At 39.8% G+C, this 20760-nt stretch overlaps 1 protein-coding gene across 1 annotated transcript in view; it reads right to left on the bottom strand.

The window, feature by feature from the left end:
• The window catches only part of LOC142148180 (phospholipid-transporting ATPase IK-like), a 460892-nt gene that overhangs the window by 76476 nt on the left and 363656 nt on the right, over window positions 1-20760 (bottom strand). Inside the window, exons 21-22 of the mRNA XM_075204771.1 lie at window positions 16341-16452; window positions 8855-9125 (exon numbers count right to left, since the gene is read on the bottom strand). Coding sequence (XP_075060872.1) covers window positions 8855-9125; window positions 16341-16452 — 383 coding nt within the window. The remainder of the gene's footprint in view (window positions 1-8854; window positions 9126-16340; window positions 16453-20760) is intronic.

Genomic DNA, 20760 nt, shown 5'->3' with positions numbered 1-20760 from the left:
ACAGTCTATAATGGCTGAATTTTTGGGTATTTTATACAAGTGGAGGGGGGCCTAGAGAGACAGAAACCAAACTGGCTTTTTCCATGTCAATTAATATTGTACAGTCTATAATGGCTGAATTTTTTGGTATTTTATACAAGTGGAGGGGGGCCTAGAGAGACAGAATGACCCCAAACTGTCTTTCTCCATGTCAATTAATATTGTACAGTCTATAATGGCTGAATTTTTTAGTATTTTATACAAGTGGAGGGGGGCCTATAGAGACAGAAACCAAACTGGCTTTCTCCATGTCAATTAATATTGTACAGTCTATAATGGCTGAATTTTTTGGTATTTTATACAAGTGGAGGGGGGCCTTGAGAGACAGAAACCAAACTGGCTTTCTCCATGTCAGTTAATATTGTACAGTCTATAATGGCTGAATTTTTTGGTATTTTATACAAGTGGAGGGGGGCCTTGAGAGACAGAAACCAAACTGGCTTTTTCCATTTCTTTACATATTTAACTATAAGTGTAGGGTGTAATATACATTCAAAGACGATGGCTGCATTGCCAATATGCATAGATGGAGAGGAAGACAATCTGTTTTGTGTGTAGAATAGGCCTACCAACGAAGAATTAAACTGTTTTTTTGGATGATTTATTACCTCAACAATTAGATTACTTGTCTCTAAAACAGTTGGAGCACTAAATTGGGTTAATTTAGGCCCAAAAACATGGATTTTCCCAAAAAATAGCAAAACAAAACCAAACAAAACCAAAACCAAAACCAAAACACGCAATGGCGGTTTTGCAAAACCAAAACCAAAACCAAAACACGACGGTAATCCAGATCCAAAACCGAATCCAAAACCAAAACACGGGGGTCAGTGACCATCTCTAGTTCTGGTACTCGTACACCCCCCACCCTTCCACGCTGATGCTGTCAAGGAGAAGGGAGACTCTCCAGAGGACGACCAGAGACCGGCGCGGTGTGTAGTGCAAGTGTAAGTTCCTTTTCTGTTCCAGGCCCCCATCCATAACCCCACCTTACAAAGTTACAAGATTAATAATTTCTTGAGTTGTAACTCTAAGAATGTAATATATCTATTGGAGTTTAATTGTAGGATGTTTTATGTGGGGCTTATATATCAGGGCCCCTAAAAGTAAGATTGACAGAACATATCCGCAATATTAGGAATGACTTTGAGAAACACTCTGTTCCCTTACATTTCAAATTGGGCCATGGAAGTTCCATCTCTGATTTAACCAATTTCTGGGCTATAGATATAGTTGAGAATAATTGGCGCAGGAGGGACATGTTTGGCAAAGAAGGAGATGAAGTGGATCTATTAGTTAAAACACCCTGTCACCTCATGGCCTTAATTCGAATTGAAATGGTTTTTGGAAGACATTTAGATTAACAAACCTTTCCATTCTACCATCCCCTTTTCCGTCCTAGGATGTGCTGTACATAAGTGTGCCCGTTATTTTATTTTGTGAATACTGCTGTTTGGGAATATTGTGTGTTTGAGCCTCCTTAGCCATAGAGTTTGGACATTATATATGTTTTATATTGGTATTTTATACATATATGGATTTTCATAGGTTTTCTGTTTCATTTCATTCCCTTTTCATATGGATTTTTATATGGATTTTCAAGCGGAAGCATCTTAACCTATTTCCTATCCTTGAGAAGAATTAATATATATTTTTGCCATATAAGTCAGGGGATATGTAAGATAGAATACTTGATTTTTATAGGCATGCTTTTAGTTGTTAGTTAACCCTATCAGTAAGATCTGTACTCTACTCGTCATGTAACTAGAGAGAGCTGTCTAATGAGGTCTTGCTACCACAAGATGAACTCATAAGGCAAGAGAAAAAAGAATGGTATTTATCAGGTTGATTTTGCAAAGAAATGTTTTTGTAAATTGTTAGATTACCACCCTAGTAACCTTGCTATTGCCACTCCCAGTCATGTGACCTGGGAATGAGCCAATTAATTAGGTTATACACTTTTCAGATGTTCTAGTATAAGGGAATAAGATTAACCTTTACTTGTTTCTGTTCTTATTCTTCAAAATAATTCATTTATCCATTATGCTATTAGTTTTACAAGAAGCTGTTCAAATCATGTGATTGGATGTGTACTGTAAGTCCAATCAGGCATCCTTTTGATTGGCACTCCTGGTCATGTGACCGGAGAAGGAGCCGATTCATTATGTTATACACTTTTCAGATGCCCAAATGTAAGGAAATAAGGTAAACGTTTACCCACTTCTGTTTTAGTTATTCAAAGGAATTTACTTTGTCTATTATGCTACTGGTTTTATAAGGAGCTGTTCAAATCACATGATCAGGTAGGCACTGTAAGCCCGATCAGGTATCCTTTTGATTGGCTGTTGAAGTCACATGAACAGAGTGGTGCTGAATTTAAGAATAAGGATATGGGCAATACATGTGTGGAAGTATTTTTATTGTTGTTAATATTAGACAAGTGAAAAAAATAAGTTATGTTATTTTATATTTTCTGTATTTATCTTGTACATTTGGAAGATGTTTCTTTGTATTCACGCTGGTTAATTGCCATGTAGAACCTGATTGGCCGGAGACATCTTTAAATATTTTTTCCTTCCCCTTCCTCTGCAACCTTGAGAAAGACTTGTTTATGAGTTGAAACGTGTTGGTACGTTGATGGGGAAGATATAATACTATTTATGAGCAGTACAGAGTATTCTTCATGCTCCAGATCTAGCAGCTCTTTTTCTGGACGGCCGTTGTTTGTATTGTGGATGCCTTATACCACTATACATCTGGTATGGATCTTTGTATGGAGTTGTCAAGGAAGTGTTTATTCTTACACAATTTTATATGTTTTTAATGTGATGGAATAAATGCACATTGTTTTTTATTTGGATTTTTATCAATGGTATTACACTATGTGTGTGTTTCATTTTTCCTCTTCATAGGTCAAGTGGAGTTTATCCTATAAAACACCTGCAGTGAGAAGCCACACGGATAAAAGTGTCAGCACAAGTGTATTATATACACACGTTTGCAAGAAAGGGGATAGTTTGTTTCTATCCTTCATCATCATCAACATTTCTTTATACAGCGCCAGCAGATTCCATAGCGATTTACAACTGGGAATAATCAGTAATAAAACAATATTGGGTAATACATACATACGTGGAGAAAAGAGGGCACTGCTCGTAAGCTTACAATCTATGGGATTCCTATCGATTTAGATTTTGAAGCAATTAGGATTGCTTCAATTTAAGTAGGTGCCTATTATCCTTTTTCCATTTCTTGTTATCTGTATAGTTTTATGCAGAAGGTGACACTACATTGAAAATGGACTGTGTTGCTTTTTTGCGCCTGTAGAAGTCTAAAATCTTTATCACTTTAACTATTTAATGTTGGGCTGGTTAGGGGGAAGGAAGCCTAAGTATCTGGACCTGGAGCTTTATTTATCTTAATATTCTTCAGTCGCCTTTGGACTTCTTCCTCTGACAACCCAGTATTAATTAATGGTATGGTTTCATTTCCATTTTTATGTATTACTCCTATCATTTGTTTCTCTCTAGTAAATACTGAAGAAAATAAAGTGTTTAATACCTCTGCTTTTTCCTTAGTATCATTTATCAATTCACCCATCACTTCTTAGTGGTCCTATATTATCTTTTTTAATCTTTTTGCCATTTATATACTTAAAAAACTTTTTTGGGTTTGTCTTACTTTCTTTTGCAACTTGCCTTTCATTTTCTAATTTAGCCTTTTGCATCCTTTTTGCATGTTTTATTACATTCCTTGTACCTACAGAAGGACTCCTCTAACCCTTCAGACTTAAACAGTTTAAATGCACACTTCTTCCTTTGCATTTCTTCCCTTACCTTTTTATTTAGCGACATTGGTTTAGACTTAATTTTTTAAAATTAATTTCCCATAGGAATGTACTTATACTTGTATATTTACAACAACATTTTAAAGACAGCCCACTTTTGTTACGTATTTTTTCCTTCAAAGGCTTTGTCCCAGTCTATGCTCTTTATAGACTCCTTTAGCATATTCAAATTTGCTTTTCTAAAGTTTAAAGTCCTAGATGATCCCTTATACCGTTGCTTTTGGAAACTAATTTCAAATGAGACCATATTATGATCACTGTTTCCCAAGTGCTCCCTTAATTGAATATAGTTTAAAATCTCCTCCAACCTTCTAACCATCCTCTCCCCTAGCACTGCAGCCCCCTCCTCATTCAGGTGCAATCCATCTCGGCAATAAAGATGGCAACTGACCGAGAAATCATAGACTTGGGGTTTTGGTTCGCGCTCCCTTGTGTGTAGGTAAGAGGGGGGGAATGGTGGAAGAGGGCTGCCTGGGGGACTGGGGATGGTAAGGGAAGTCCTAACCCTTACTATGGATGAATAAACTAGTGGGTCCCCTGGCGCACAAAGCAAGTGAAATAGTATATAAAGAAACCTTTTAGATTTATTTAAGATTAAAACAAATATAAAAATTCTCATGAACAGAGAAATCACAGGTGTAGGTTGCAACCTTGCATTGGTACAGTAAAAACATATCAAACACAAGAGGGTAAATAACAGTTGTATATAAAGCATGCATGCATAAATGATAAAGTTTCAAATGGACAATATATGCCAGTTCCTGTCAACAGAATAAATGTCCAGCAAATGAGATCAATAGTCATCAGTATAGGAGTGTGACATTGGTGACAAAAGCAAAGTTCCTGTTGACTGAGCAAATGTCCAGTAAATAATATCAATACTCATCAGTATAGGAGTGTGGCATAGGTATTGTCACAAGAGCAAAGAGAGACAAGTATAGGAGTAGACCCTTCTGCAAGCAGGGTAGATTTACATCAGTAGGTATAGGTGCCGTAGCAAAAGTTCAGTGAATAAGCACCAATGTTCGACGCAGCACCGCCGTCGTTGTGGTCATCCAAAAAGCATGAGAGCTAAATTACCACGAAGCGGGAGTAGGTACACTTATCCACGACTTTAATCGATATATAGAAGTTTGCACTCACGTTGTGCCTGTCTCGATATGGAGGCACTAAGATGGTCTGTTATAGAGGGACGTAAGTAGGGTAATGACTTACCCCAAGTGGGTTACTGCAAAACCTCTTACTTATATTGTGCCTCACGATACTGTCCTCACATGAATGGGTGTCTGGAGTAAAGATGGGAGATCGCTGCCATGGCTTCCTCGTCGAATTGCGCATGCGAATGCGGTGGGTTTGTAGGCATATATCAAGGATGCGGGCACTGATATACAGCTGAGGCACAGCGTGGCTACCCAACATGTTTCTCCTCAGGGATATTTGAAGATGTGAAAACGAGACAGGCATTTAAAGATGCATAAGGAGGCGGTTCACTCTGTGATTGGTGCATAGGAAATTGTGGCTGATTGGTCCCGTTAGTGATTGATGGGCAAGTAAGCCAATGCTTCCAGGATCAGGGTAAACAATGAGTCTTGTTTGTGGGTAAAAGTAATTCTGTCATAAACAAGTCCAATGATGCTCGCAGGTATGCGGTCCTATGATATCAATAGATGAATTGAAAGAGAAGATTAGTCTGTCTTATTGTAAATAAACCTAAATTAGGTAATGGATATGTAAAATAAACACACAAACATGATGTCAGGTTTAACCACAAATACAGAGAAAGGAGAGAGTGGTAGTGAGCCACAAACAAATTCAATCAGAAAATGGTTCATAAGAACTGGTTCAGCTCAAAATCTATATTCAAACCCTGTGGGGTCAGAGATTAAGGCTGAAGATGAATCTAGACTCCTCTTGTGCGATGAGTCTGATATAATCCCCCGCCTCCAAGGTTTGTTGACTTTTTTTATTTCCATAAACCGGAGCAGGGAGGGATTCTGAGTATGGTGAATCCGGAAATGCTCAGAGACGCTGTGTTTTTTGAACCCATTTGTGATGTTCCTTTGGTGTTCAGCAATTCTTGTGTGGAGCTTTCTAATAGTTCTCCCTACATATTGCAAGCCACACGGGCACTGCAGCAGGTATATGACCCCAGAGGTTTCGCAGGTGATCCTGCTATCAATGGTAAATTATTTACTAGTGAGTGCATACTTCTATATATCGGTTAAAGTCGTAGATAAGTGTACCTACTCCCGCTTCGTGGTAATTTAGCTCTCATGCTTTTTGGGTGACCACAACCACGGCGGTGCTGCGTCGAACATTGGTGCTTATTTACTGAACTTTTGCTACGGCACCTATACCTACTGATGTAAATCTACCCTGCTTGCAGAAGGGTCTACTCCTATACTTGTCACTCTTTGCTCTTGTGACAATACCTATGCCACACTCCTATACCGATGAGTATTGATCTCATTTACTGGACATTTGCGCAGTCAACAGGAACTTTGCTTTTGTCACCAATGTCACACTCCTATACTGATGACTATTGATCTCATTTGCTGGAAATTAATTCTGTTGACAGGAACTGGCATATATTGTCCATTTAAGACTTTATCATTTATGCATGCATGCTTTATATACAACTGTTTTTTATCCTCTTGTGTATGATATGTGTTTACTGTACTAATGCAAGGTTGCAACCTACACCTGTGATTTCTTTGTTCATGAGAATTTTCATATTTGTTTTAACCTTAAATAAATCTAAAAGGTTTCTTTATATACTATTTCACTTGCTTTGTGCGCCAGGGGACTCACTAGTTTATTAATTGACAGAGAAATCAGCCCAGTGCACTAAGAATCCAAAACCCTCCTTCCTACACCAATCTTTTAGCCACGCATTAACCTCCCTAATCGCGCCGCTGCCTCCCTGGACTAGCGCTTGGCACAGGTATTATTTCCGAAAATACTACCTTGGATGTCCTTGCCTTAAGTTTGCGACCTATGTCCCTGAAATCATTCTTTAGGACACCCCTTCTTCCTCTAACTCAGTCATTGGTGCCAACATGCACCAAAACTGCTGGGTCATTCCCAGCCCCTCCCAACAATCTGTCCACCCGATCCGCAATATGCCGATCCCGAGCACAACACACAACACACTGTTTGACATGCACGGTCCCGGTAACAGATTTCCCTATCTACCTTCCTAATAATTGAATCCCCTACCACCACAATGTGCCTGGGTCCCTGAGTAACTTTGGTCCCCTCTATGCTGGAGAGACCATTCCCCTGGTTGCTAGAGGAAGCAGTCTCATCCAACTCTGAACTGCCTTTCACAGTATCTTTATCCAATCTGGCAAATCTGCTGGGATTGCCTAGCTCAGAACTGGCCTGCCTTTTCCTCCCTCTGCTATCCCTAGTAACTGTTACCCAGCTGCCTACCTGTGCATCCTCCTTTGCCACTGCTCCACCCTGCTTAGCTAACACATCAATGGTGAGCTGTAAACTCTGCTCCAGGTTGGCAATATCTCTCAATGTTGCAATGGTCTGCTTAAGATCAATTACCTGGGATTCCAAAGAGACAATTGCTCACATTTCTCACAGAAGTATAAACCTTGGAACAATTGCTCCAAGTGTGCATACATATGATAAGATATGCATTGAGTGAGATCATCAAGCCTGCTACCACTCATCTTATTATGGCTAACCTAACTTCTTATAGCCGACAGTGAACTCGAGAGTACTAACCTTTGCTAGCCACTTACCAGATTAAACCCCTTCCTGGATTCTACTCCTTACTGGATCTAACTACACACTTTAAACAAACAGAACTGGAAATCAAACAGCAGTGGAAATCACAAGCTCAATTAAATCGCTAACCACCACCTGTTAAATAGAGCTTGCACTAACCAGCTGTATCAACGTATGCAATTAAACCACACCCACTAGCTCTAACAGAAAGAAGAAAAGAAAAGAAAAGAAAAAGGGACACTTAATAAACACACAGAAAAACAAATCCCCTTCAATAAACACTCAGTATAATTCCCCAAACTATATCACTCTCTCAACACAGCACAGCATTCCTTACTAGATCTAACATCACACTTTAAACAAACAGCACTTGAAATAAAACAGCAGTGGAAATCACAAGCTCAATGAAATTGCTTACCACCACCTGTATTCGTCGAATTCTTTTGTGCAAGGGATACCAAATATGAATACTTTACAAAGTTTTAAGAAATTATGGAAGCAGAAATACCCTTACACTTATGTACTGTACAAAGAATGATATTTGAATGTTGCTTGTACAGACCAGTCCCAGATCCAAACCTTGCTTTAGAAGACTACACCTATTTGATACGTAAAATCTATTTATATTAATTATTAGCAATAGACTTACCACAAGCTTGTTTAAATTGAAGTACATTACGTCTAATAGTCGGACTGTGTTCATATATCACAATGGGCTTATGATCAACATTATATAAAGAGTCACATAATATCAATTACCCAATATGATCTATCTGTGAGAGATACATGAGACATGACCAGCTTTTAAGTAACAATTTCATTACTCTATTTTATTTTGGTTATATATTTCGCTGTTTTAGTATATTTTAACAATAAAAGTTAAGTTTTATATGGAAAAATCCCTAATATGTAGAAACAATGAGTGGTGTACTTAGTGCATCTTACAAACTATTATTTCTGTCCCCTTCTTCATTATGCAATATGACAGACGCCAGTGCCCAGTGTCTAGGGAGCTGGTCTTTGTTACTTTAGTCACAAGAAAAGTGTGTAAAACCTTTGTGTTATGAATTACTATGGCATCCTTACAATAAAAAAGCAATGTGGTGTTCATGTGTGCATCACCTGAAGTGTGCCCACTTCAATATATATATATATATATATATATATATATATATATATATATATACACACACACACAGTATATTATGTTTATTCATTTCTTACTCTTTAGCATGTTCACATCATTGCCCCCATCTCCGATGGCGAGAGTGGTGACCTTCTTGTTTGTCTTCACCAGTTGCACAATGCTGGCTTTTTGTCTGGGCGTCACCCTGCAACATATGACAGACTGATACCGACATGCCAACTCTACCAATGCTTTTGTTCTCAAACTGATGTGGTGATCTGTTGCTTCCTTTCTTCCCAGAATAGAGACCAACTTTTTCCATATGGACATATTTGGAGCCTGTTCATCAGAAAAATTCATGAATGCGTCCTGTGAAATATTTGGAGAATTATAAGTGTTGGAATATTTGTCCTATAGGTAATATAATTCAATTTTTTCATGAGGAAGATACCATAAATAAGTACGGCACACTACTGCAAATAGTCTAGTACACAAACATGCAATGATACAATCTCTGTATTCTTATAGAAAATTCTCAGAATTATGAACTGCATAAGTTTTTTTATTCATATGAAAAAATGCAAATTATGCAAATTAGTAAAAGTGAACATAAATGCTTTTGCAGCTGCTGATCATGGCTTGATATGGTCACTTTTGTGTATAGGGATAATGGATAAATCTGTGCATCCCTTAGGCTTAACAATGTAGTTGCATTAGTGCACCAGTCACTGCACCTCAATCACAAAAATATGATTTAGTTATGTCTATAAGATATTTACATAGCTACAAGAGGTGACGATCTAGGAATTGCCTACTTCCATCTAATTTCAATTACAGTGTTTCTCCCCGCTCTTGTACAGTCACGTTTAGTGCTTTCATCTAGGACATTCTAAGGATATTCTCAACCCAAGATATTTTGACCACTCTCCCAATCCCAATATGACATGGTCACTGAAAATGATTATAATGCACTTAAATTGTTGTTAAAATTAGAGATGAGCGCACTCGGATTTCTGAAATCCGAGCCCACCCGAACGTTGCCGATCCGAGTCGGATCCGAGACAGATCCGGGTATTGGCGCCAAATTCAAATCTGAAACTGAGGCTCTGACTCATAATCCCGTTGTCGGATCTCGCGATACTCGGATCCTATAAATTCTCCGCTAGTCGCCGCCATCTTCACTCGAGCATTGATCAGGGTAGAGGGAGGGTGTGTTAGGTGGTCCTCTGTCCTGCTATATCTCGTGCTGTTCAGTTCTGTTCTGTGCTGTGCTGTGCTGTGCTGTACTGTGCTGTGCTGTGCTGTGTCCTGTTCAGTCCAGTGGTGCTGTGTCCTGTGCTCTGTGCTTCTAAGGGCATAGTTATTTCCCCATTATTCCCAAGTTTTTAAAAAATAAAAAAAAGTTATAAAAAATAAAAAAAAATAAAAAAATAATTATAACCAAATTTGCAAAACCAATCCAGCAGTATAAGCCCAGTGGTACTGCAATATTACAAAGTTCACACATTCTGCAGTATCAGTCCAGTGGTGCTGTGTCCTGTGCTCTGTCCTGCTGAGTTCAGTAGTGCTGCTGGGTCCTGTGCTGTGTCCTGTTCAGTCCAGTGGTGCTGTGTCCTGTGCTCTGTGCTTTTAAGGGCATAGTTATTTCCCCATTATTCCCAAGTTTTTAAAAAATAAAAAAAAAGTAATAAAAAAAATTAAAATTAAAAAAAAATTAAAAAAAATAATTATAACCAAATTTGCAAAACCAATCCAGCAGTATAAGTCTATTGGTACTGCAATATTACCAAGTTTACACATTCTGCAGTATCTTGTGCTACATAAAATGGAGACCAAAAATTTGGAGGATAAAGTAGGGAAAGATCAAGACCCACTTCCTCCTAATGCTGAAGCTGCTGCCACTAGTCATGACATAGACGATGAAATGCCATCAACGTCATCTTCCAAGCCCGATGCCCAATCTCGTAGTACCGGGCATGTAAAATCCAAAAAGCCCAAGTTCAGTAAAAGTAGCAAAAAGAGAAACTTAAAATCATCTGCGGAGAAACGTAAAGTTGCCAATATGCCATTTACGACACGGAGTGGCAAGGAACGGCTTAGGCCCTGGCCCGTGTTCATGACTAGTGGTTCAGCTTCACCCACGGATCTTAGCCCTCCTCCTCCTCACCCCCTACAAAAAATTGAAGAGAGTTATGCTGTCAGCAACAAAACAGCAAACAACTCTGCCTTCTAAAGAGAAATTATCACAAATCCCCAAGGCGAGTCCAAGGGTGTTGGTGGTTGTCAAGCCTGACCTTCCCATCACTGTACGAGAAGAGGTGGCTCGGGAGGAGCCTATTGATGATGTAGCTGGCGCTGTGGAGGAACTTGATGATGAGGATGGTGATGTGGTTATTGTAAATGAGGCACCAGGGGGGGAAACAGCTGATGTCCATGGGATGAAAAAGCCCATCGTCATGCCTGGTCAGAAGACCAAAAATGCACCTCTTCGGTCTGGAGTTATTTTTATCCAAATCCAGACAACCAATGTATGGCCATATGTAGCTTATGTAAAGCTCAAATAAGCAGGGGTAAGGATCTTGCCCACCTAGGAACATCCTCCCTTATACGTCACCTGAATAACCTTCATAGTTCAGTGGTTAGTTCAGGAACTGGGGCTAGGACCCTCATCGGTACAGGGACACCTAAATCCAGTGGTCCAGTTGGATACACACCAGCAACACCCTCCTCGTCAGCTTCCTCCACAATCTCCATCAGATTCAGTCCTGCAGCCCAAGTCAGCAGCCAGACTGAGTCCTCCTCAATACGGGATTCATCCGAGGAATCCTGCAGCGGTACGCCTACTACTGCCACTGCTGCTGTTAGTCGGTCATCTTCCAAGAGGGGAAGTCGTAAGACCGCTAAGTCTTTCACAAAACAATTGACCGTCCAACAGTCGTTTGCCATGACCACAAAATACGATAGTAGTCACCCTATTGCAAAGCGTATAACTGCGGCTGTAACTGCAATGTAGGTGTTAGACGTGCGCCCGGTGTCCGCCATCAGTGGAGTGGGATTTAGAGGGTTGATGGAGGTATTGTGTCCCCGGTACCAAATCCCGTCGATATTCCACTTCACTAGGCAGGCGATACCAAAAATGTACAGAGAAGTACGATCAAGTGTCCTCAGTGCTCTAAAAAATGCGGTTGTACCCACTGTCCACTTAACCACGGACATGTGGACAAGTGGTTCTGGGCAAACGAAGGACTATATGACTGTGACAGCCCACTGGGTAGATGCAACAGCAACAGCTGCATCAGTAGCAGCATCTACAAAATGGCTGCTCGTGCAAAGGCAGGCAACATTGTGTATTACAGGCTTTAATAAGAGGCACAACGCTGACAACATATTAGAGAAACTGAGGGAAATTATCTCCCAGTGGCTTACCCCACTTAGACTCTCATGGGGATTTGTGGTGTCAGACAATGCCAGTAACATTGTGCGGGCATTAAATATGGGCAATTTCCAGCACGTCCCATGTTTTGCCCACACCATTAATTTGGTGGTGCAGCATTACCTCAAGAGTGACAGGGGTGTGCAGGAGATGCTTGCGGTGGCGCACAAAATTGCTGGACACTTTCGGCATTCAGCCAGTGCCTACCGCAGACTAGAGGCACATCAAAAAAGCATGAACCTGCCCTGCCATCACCTCAAACAAGAGGTTGTGACGCGCTGGAACTCCACCCTCTATATGCTGCAGAGGATGGAGGAGCAGCAAAAGGCCATTCAGGCCTACACAGCCACCTATGACATAGGCAAAGGAGTGGGGACGCGCCTGAGTCAAGCGCAGTGGAGACTGATTTCCGTGTTGTGCAAGGTTCTGCAGCCATTTGAACTTGCCACACGAGAAGTCAGTTCCGACACTGCCAGCTTGAGTCAGGTGATTCCCTTGATCAGGCTGTTGCAGAAGCAGCTGGAGAAAGTGAGGGAGGAGCTGGTAAGCCATTGCGATTACACCAAGCATGTAGCTCTTGTGGATGTAGCCCTTCGTACGCTTTGCCAGGATCCGAGGGTGGTCACTCTTTTAAAGTCAGAGGAATACATTCTGGCCACCGTGCTCGATCCTCGGTTTAAAGCGTATGTTGTGTCTCTGTTTCCGGCGGACACAAGTCTACAGCGGTGCAAAGACCTGCTGGTCAGGAGATTGTCCTCTGAAGAGGACCGTGACATGCCAACAGCTCCACCCTCATTTTCTTCCACATCTATGGCTGCGAGGAAAAAGCTCAGTTTTCCTAAAAGAGGCGCTGGCGGGGATGCTGATAACATCTGGTCCGGACTGAAGGACCTGCCAACCATTACAGACATGTCTACTCTCGCTGCATTGGATGCTGTCACAATTAAAAAAATTGTGGAGGATTACTTTGCTGACACCATTAAAGTAGACATGTCAGACAGTCCATATTGTTACTGGCAGGAAAAAAAGGCAGTTTGGAAGCCCCTGTACAAACTGGCTCTATTTTACCTGAATTGTCCCCCCTCCAATGTGTACTCGGAAAGAGTTTTTAGTGCAGCGGGGAACCTGGTCAGTGAGCGGCGAAGGAGGTTGCTTCCTCATAACGTTGAAAAAATGATGTTTATAAAAATGAATAATCAATTCCTCAATGAAGTACAGCACTGCCCTCCAGATAGTACAGAGGGACCTGTGGTTGTGGAGTCCAGCGGGGACGAATTGATAATGTGTGATGAGGAGGAAGTACACACTGTAGGGGGAGAGGAATCAGAGGTTGAGGATGAGGACGACATCTTGCCTCAGTAGAGCCTGTTTAGTCTGTACAGGGAGAGATGAATAGCTTTTTTGATGTGGGGGCCCAAACAAACCAATCATTTCAGCCAAAGTTGTTTGGTAGGCCCTGTCGCTGAAATGATTGGTTTGTTTAAGTGTGCATGTCCTATTTCAACAACATAAGGGTGGGTGTGAGGGCCCAAGGACAATTCCATCTTGGAACTTTTTTTTTTGCATTATATGACCAATCAACAGTCGTTTGCCATGTTCAAAAAGTAAAACCAAATTTAAACAAATTCAAGAAATTAAACCAAAAGTAAAATGCCCTGTCATAATTTAAAACAAGAGGTTTTGACGTGCTCTAAAACTACTGTTTTGTTGTTTATATTTTATAAACACTACACTTGAAAGCTTGAGTCTTTCAATTGAAAAGTAACTCTCCATTGCACGAATATTTGCAACAGGGACAATTTTAGGGATAAGAAAGTCAACAAATAACACTTCAACGCTGTCTGTCTTTATAAACACTACACTTGGAAGTTGGAGGAGGTATTGTGGCCCCGGCACCAAATTTACTACCGGGGCCACTCCACTGTGCAGTCCATATTTAGGTGTATCAGATATTAAACAATGGTGACAGTTGATGCCCAATTTTTTAATTATATTGTTGGCGCTGTAAAAAATTGTGTTCCGGGCACACCACACTACGCAGTCCATACCCTTTTTTGGTGGAATTCTGACCCGTGGAGGGTTTTTTAATTATATTGTGGCCTCGGTACCAAATTGTGTACCGGGGCCACCACACTACGCAGTCAAGAAAGATAGATGCGTATCATAGATAAAGTACATTCAGTGTTGTGGGGCAAATTGAAAAATATTCAAAATGCACTGACATTATCAAAAACAAGAGGTTTTCACACGCTGAAACTCCAACATCTATATGATGGAAAGGATGGAGGAGCAGCCGTATGTGCAGTGTAATGCAGACCTGTTGAAGGTTTTTTATATATTTTATTGTGGTGGCCAGTCCCCACTACTCTACGCAGTCCAGATACTACTTTTGGGTGTAATTCATTCCTGTTGAAGGTTTTCTATATAATTTTTATTGTGGTGCCCAGTGCCCACTACTCTACGCAGTCCAGATACTATTTTTGGGTGTAATGCAGACCTGTTGAAGGTTTTCTATATATTATATTGTGGTGGCCAGTGGCCAGTCCTCTACGCAGTCCAGATACTATTTTTGGGTGTAATTCAGACCTGTTGAAGGTTTTCTATATATTTTTTATTGTGGTGCCCAGTGCCCACTACTCTACGCAGTCCAGATACTATTTTTGGGTGTAATGCAGACCTGTTGAAGGTTTTCTATATATTTTATTGTGGTGCCCAGTGCCCACTACTCTACGCAGTCCAGATACTACTTTTGGGTGTAATTCAGACCTGTTGAAGATTTTCTATATATTTTATTGTGGTGCCCAGTGCCCACTACTCTACGCAGTCCAGATACTATTTTTGGGTGTAATGCAGACCTGTTGAAGGTTTTCTATATATTATATTGTGGTGGCCAGTGGCCAGTCCTCTACGCAGTCCAGATACTATTTTTGGGTGTAATTCAGACCTGTTGAAGATTTTCTATATATTTTATTGTGGTGCCCAGTGCCCACTACTCTACGCAGTCCAGATACTACTTTTGGGTGTAATTCAAACCTGTTGAAGGTTTTCTATATATTTTATTGTGGTGCCCAGTGCCCACTACTCTACGCAGTCCAGATACTATTTTTGGGTGTAATGCAGACCTGTTGAAGGTTTTTTATATATTATATTGTGGTGGCCAGTGGCCAGTCCTCTACGCAGTCCAGATACTATTTTTGGGTGTAATTCAGACCTGTTGAAGGTTTTCTATATATTTTTTATTGTGGTGCCCAGTGCCCACTACTCTACGCAGTCCAGATACTATTTTTGGGTGTAATGCAGACCTGTTGAAGGTTTTCTATATATTTTATTGTGGTGCCCAGTGCCCACTACTCTACGCAGTCCAGATACTATTTTTGGGTGTAATGCAGACCTGTTGAAGGTGTTCTATATATTATATTGTGGTGGCCAGTGCTCTACGCAGTCCAGATACTATTTTTGGGTGTAATTCAGACCAGTTGATGGGTTTTTAATTATATTGTGGGGAACACTCCTCTACCCAGTCCAGAAAGATACCTCGTTGCAACGTTTTGTACTAAAAAAAAAATATATTGTGAGGTGTTGGGTGTTCAGAATAGCTTTTAAATTAGTGGAAATTATTGTTATTGAATGTTATTGAGGTTAATAATAGCGTAGGAGTGAAAATAAGCCCAAAAACTTGATTTTTGCACTTTTTAGTTTTTTTTCAAAAAAAATCCGAATCCAAAACCTTAAATCCGAACCAAAACCTTTCAGCAGGTGTTTTGCGAAACAAATCCGAACCCAAAACATCGCGAAAATCCAGATTCAAAACACAAAACACGAGACCTCAAAAGTCGCCGGTGCACATCCCTAGTTAAAATACTTCCATTCAATACATTTTAATACATACTGAATGATGAGTTCTATTTTGAAGATAATCCATATAAAAACATAATTATTTGAGAAGTACATAAATCAGAACAGAATCCAAAAGAAAAATAATCATGTTGAAAATCTAGAAGTCTATACTCATTTCATTAAAAACTAGGAGATGGAAATATGGTTAGCAATGTGTGTGAACAAAAAATACAGATGGTGCTAAAATTTATGACTGAAAGATCATACACAAAGACAGACTAGTTCTCACTTGGTCATTTGGTTTTAAATCTTACCAAGAAGTCTCCTGTAATGACCAATGCTTTATTGCTGCATGATTCTTCTTGCCTCTCTAAATCTCTCTCTCTCAAATTGTCCTCACAGTCTATGATACTGTCCAGAAGACACCTAAAGACACAAGTCGTTATGTGCATGGCATGAAAGTTATATAAAAAAAAAGTCTTTGGATGCAACAAAGAACAATATAAAATAAAGCAATTTACAAGCAAAATCTACAAATAAATGAAATTAGGAAAAATTACTTGTTATTTATTTCTTTTAGTATCAGTGTCATCAATGGTTACCAATAATAATAATAATAATTAGAGATGGGCGGGCTCGGTTCCCCGAGAACCGAACCCACCTGAACTTCAGGTATCCGAGTACAGAGCCGAGCAGGCTCGGCACTCTTCTGCCTATTCGGATTTGAAAACGAGACAAAACGTCATTGTGACTTCGTCGAATCTCGGAGCTCAGTTCTCGCGATGTTTCAAATGCATAAATATCCGCCTCCACAGCAATCCAGCGCCATTTAACAGAGGGAGAGAGAAGAGTTAGGTCGCTGGATTAGAGCAGGGAGAGAACAGTTCTTACAGCAGTTCTTCTTACAGCAGTTCTTAGAGCAGGAAGAGAGCAGTTATTAGAGCAGGAAGAGAGGAGTATAAAGGAGGCATTTTTCCAAACATTACAAACTATTTGGGGCATCATATTCCCTCCTAAATAAACTATTTTCTGCCTGCAGAAATTGTAATATACCAACACAATTTATTTTTGAATTTCCACTACAAGTTTTGTGTGTCACATATTCCCCTGTAGTAAAAAGCTATTTTCTGGTTTTGAAATATTATATACCAGCACTATATATTTCTGAATTTGCACTACGGTGCTTGGGGTGTCACATTTTCCCCATTTTCCAAAATCTATTTTCTGGTGTTGAAATTATTATATACCAGCACTATATATTTCTGAATTTGCACTACAAGTGCTTGGGGTATCAGATATTCCCCTCTTTGAAAAAAACAATTTTTCTGGTGCAGAAATTATTATATACCAGCAGTATATATTTCTGAATTTACACTACAAGTGTTTGGGGTGTCAGATATTCCCCTGTTCTAAAAAATCTATTTTCTGGTGTTGAAATTACTATATACCAGCAGTATATATTTCTGAATTTGCACTACAAGTGCTTTGGGTCTCATTAAAATAGATTCACAGCAGTATACATATGAGCAGGATCAGCAAGCAGCTGCTGGCACCAGTCCTGATGGTAGTCTTCCATGTACATCATCTGGTAAAGCCTATGCAAAAGTACATAGTCTTTTCAAATCAAGGAAAAAAATACACAAAAAAAAACATTTTACCGTGTTGAAGAGAAAAAGAAGTGTAACTGAGGAAAAGTTAACTGAAGAGAAATTTTTTTTGCCAACATGCCATTCTACACAAGCAATGGCAAAGAAAGAATGAGGCCTTCGCCGTTCTCTATTAGTGCGAGATCTAAAAATGTTACTTAGCCTTCTTCTTGTAAGGTCACTCGTGACCAAGCAAGACCAAGTAATTTGGAGTCCAAAAGTGGTACACAACTACTGTTACGTGTGAAAACCGAGCTGCAAGAAAACAGTAAGGCATTAGAGGAAATGTATGCTCAGAATCAGAAATGACACCAATCCCTGAGGAGAGTCCATCCACGAGTGGTATGTGTAATCGTGACCATTCTGATAGTGTACCCATAAAGAAGGGCATTTTCTGCATTTCTGCTGATGTGTGCCTGAACAGCCCGAGTGTAGCCGGTGATACTCCAAGTGAGGATGACACTTTGGAATTAGAAGAGGATGAGGGGGAGATTTGTGTAGCCAACGAGGGCACTGATGGGGATGAGGTTGTTTGTGTAAGTCCTGCACCAGTGCCAGCAGTGTGGCACCGGTGGCAGCAGTTCTGGCACATGAGGTTCTGGCACCAAATTGCACTTTCCAATAAAAAGCAGGTGGCAGACCACAACAGTTTGACATCTGGGCTGGTTTGAAAGATTTTACCAAAAAATGTGTGACCTTGCCCATAACTCCAAACAATCCTACTGTTTACATGCAAAGGATGGTGGAGGATTATTTTCAAGAGTTAATTGATATGGAAATGTCAGACAGTCCCTTTCCATACTGGGGCATTTCTATTTTACGTACAGTCTTTGCAGGCTGCTGTTTTGTCAATTTCGCTATAAGTGCAGGGTGTAATCTAGAGCCAAACAGAAAAGATGCTTTGACCATTTCTATTGATCGTCCAGTCTTTGCTGGCTGTTTTTTTTTTTATTTAACTATAACTGTATGGTGTAATATAGACAGACACCAAACTGCCTTTGGCCATTTCTATTTTATTGTTCAGTCTTTGCAGGCTGCTTCTTCTTCTATTTCAATTTTATTCTATGGGAATTATCTAGACCTAAACAGAACATCTTCTCCCTTTTCAAGATGAGGCGATTCCTGGCAAGCCAAATAGCATGCTTAAAGCATTTCATTAGGCTTCAGGCCTCCTCGATTGCCCCAATGATGTGGCTCCCAGGAAATAATCCATAAAATACTGAATGGTATGAAAGGCAAGTTCTGGGCACACTGTCCTTATATTCATGTTCCAAGGCATCCAACAGTGCCTGTGCAGTGGGGAAGTCCCAAAAAAAACGCTGTTTCCCTTCTGGTGATGCAGAAGGGGCAGTGGACATATCGGCACATGTTCTGGGAGTGCATGAATGTCCTGAGAGGCAGACATCCCTGGATTGCCATCCATGCAATGTCTTTGTGTGTAGTAGTCAGCCTCTTAGAGGCCACATTCTCCCACACGTGTTTTGTGGTGTTTGTAATCAGCACTTTACATAATAGGTACCTAACTAGACTATAAATTTGTGAGAATTGGGGCTGATTCGAAGCTCACTGATGAACTGGCTTTTTACTACGAATTTCAGTGCTCGTTGACATTTATTAGCTGTACAATTACCTCGCTTATCCAAGAAACAGGTGGAGCACTAAATTATGTTTTTTTAGGCCAAAAAAATGGAATTTTTTAAAAAATTGCAAAACAAAACCAAACAAAACCGAAACCAAAACACGCAAGGGCGGTTTTGCCAAAACCAAAACCAAAACACAAAGTTAATCCAGATCCAAAACTAAAACCAAAACACGGGGGTCAATGAACATCTCTAATAATAATGTCACCAATTCTACAGTATGTTGAACAACACTGAACCGCCTGAGTAAGCATTCTTACCTCAAGACTTTTTGCATCAAAAGGCAGCTACAACACTCCGCAAAATAGAGTAAAGCCTATGGAAAAAAGTTGACCATACAAGTGCAGCTCAAACATGGAAAATTTTGCAGCTTTGTTGTTTTAAAAATTGTGTGATAGCTATAATTAGAAGCTATTGTTTATAATTGGCGCATACAGATTTGTGTAATATTAAATGTAAGTGATTGCAATATTACATCCACAGATTTACTCTCATTTATTTGTTCTATTGACCTTTTAGCGCTCTTTATTTTTAGTTGCAATTTATGTTTTTATTTAATGTTTTTAAAAGTATGTCCTTTTAAACCAAAATTTCAGCAAAGTGGTTTAAATAAGCACAGTTTTAATTTTGTATAGGGCATAGTATTAGAAAATACGTGTTTTTGAAGTGTGAAGGTGCTCCTATATCAACACTGCTATTTTGCCTGTGATGTCACAGTCGCAGTGGGTGAAGCTTGTTCAACGCATATTGCCCACTAGCATTCCACTGTCGTTTGTATGCGCCGAACTTATGCACAGATTAAGATATGAACTAGCTGAAAGCCAGAGCATATCTCAGAATTACATGTGGCATTTGGCCAAAGCATTTCAAGCAAAGAAATTGTTTCTAACTTGAGTGCGCCACAGGAAGTTAGTTTCAAACAAAGAAAAAAGTGTTCACAGGACAGGAAGCACGGCTAATAAGCACAGAGCAGTGAATCATCATTGCAGGCAGTGTGCAGTTGTTAGGGGTTGTGGTGAAGGGTCAACACGCGCTACCTGAAGCAATGTATTCTGGGTAAAGGTTTATAAATTGCTGAAGCAGGCAAAATTGGCTCTTTGCTACATTACATCTCTCCCACTTGGAGCTCTTTTGACTACACACCTCACTCACCTGGAAGCTTCACTGGACATCACACTGCCCACTGTAAGTGTTATATTGCAATAACTTCTCTATATTATCTAACTTTTATCTTATCTATTTGTATCTACCTGCATCTTATATACTCTGCCCATCTATTTTTATTAACTTTCCTAATATTTGCTTGCATGTATTCCATCTATTTCTATTAACTTTCCTCTGAATCTTTAGCTCTATTTACCTTATATGTTACGTTTAATCTATTTACCTTTTATGTATTCTGCCTGCAATTTATGATATACTTTGCATATATATGTAAAGTTTATATC

This window comes from Mixophyes fleayi, chromosome 1 (genome assembly GCF_038048845.1).
Source record: "Mixophyes fleayi isolate aMixFle1 chromosome 1, aMixFle1.hap1, whole genome shotgun sequence".
In the NCBI taxonomy this organism is placed as follows: Eukaryota; Metazoa; Chordata; class Amphibia; order Anura; family Limnodynastidae; genus Mixophyes; species Mixophyes fleayi.
This window is presented reverse-complemented; position numbering and strand designations above follow the sequence as displayed.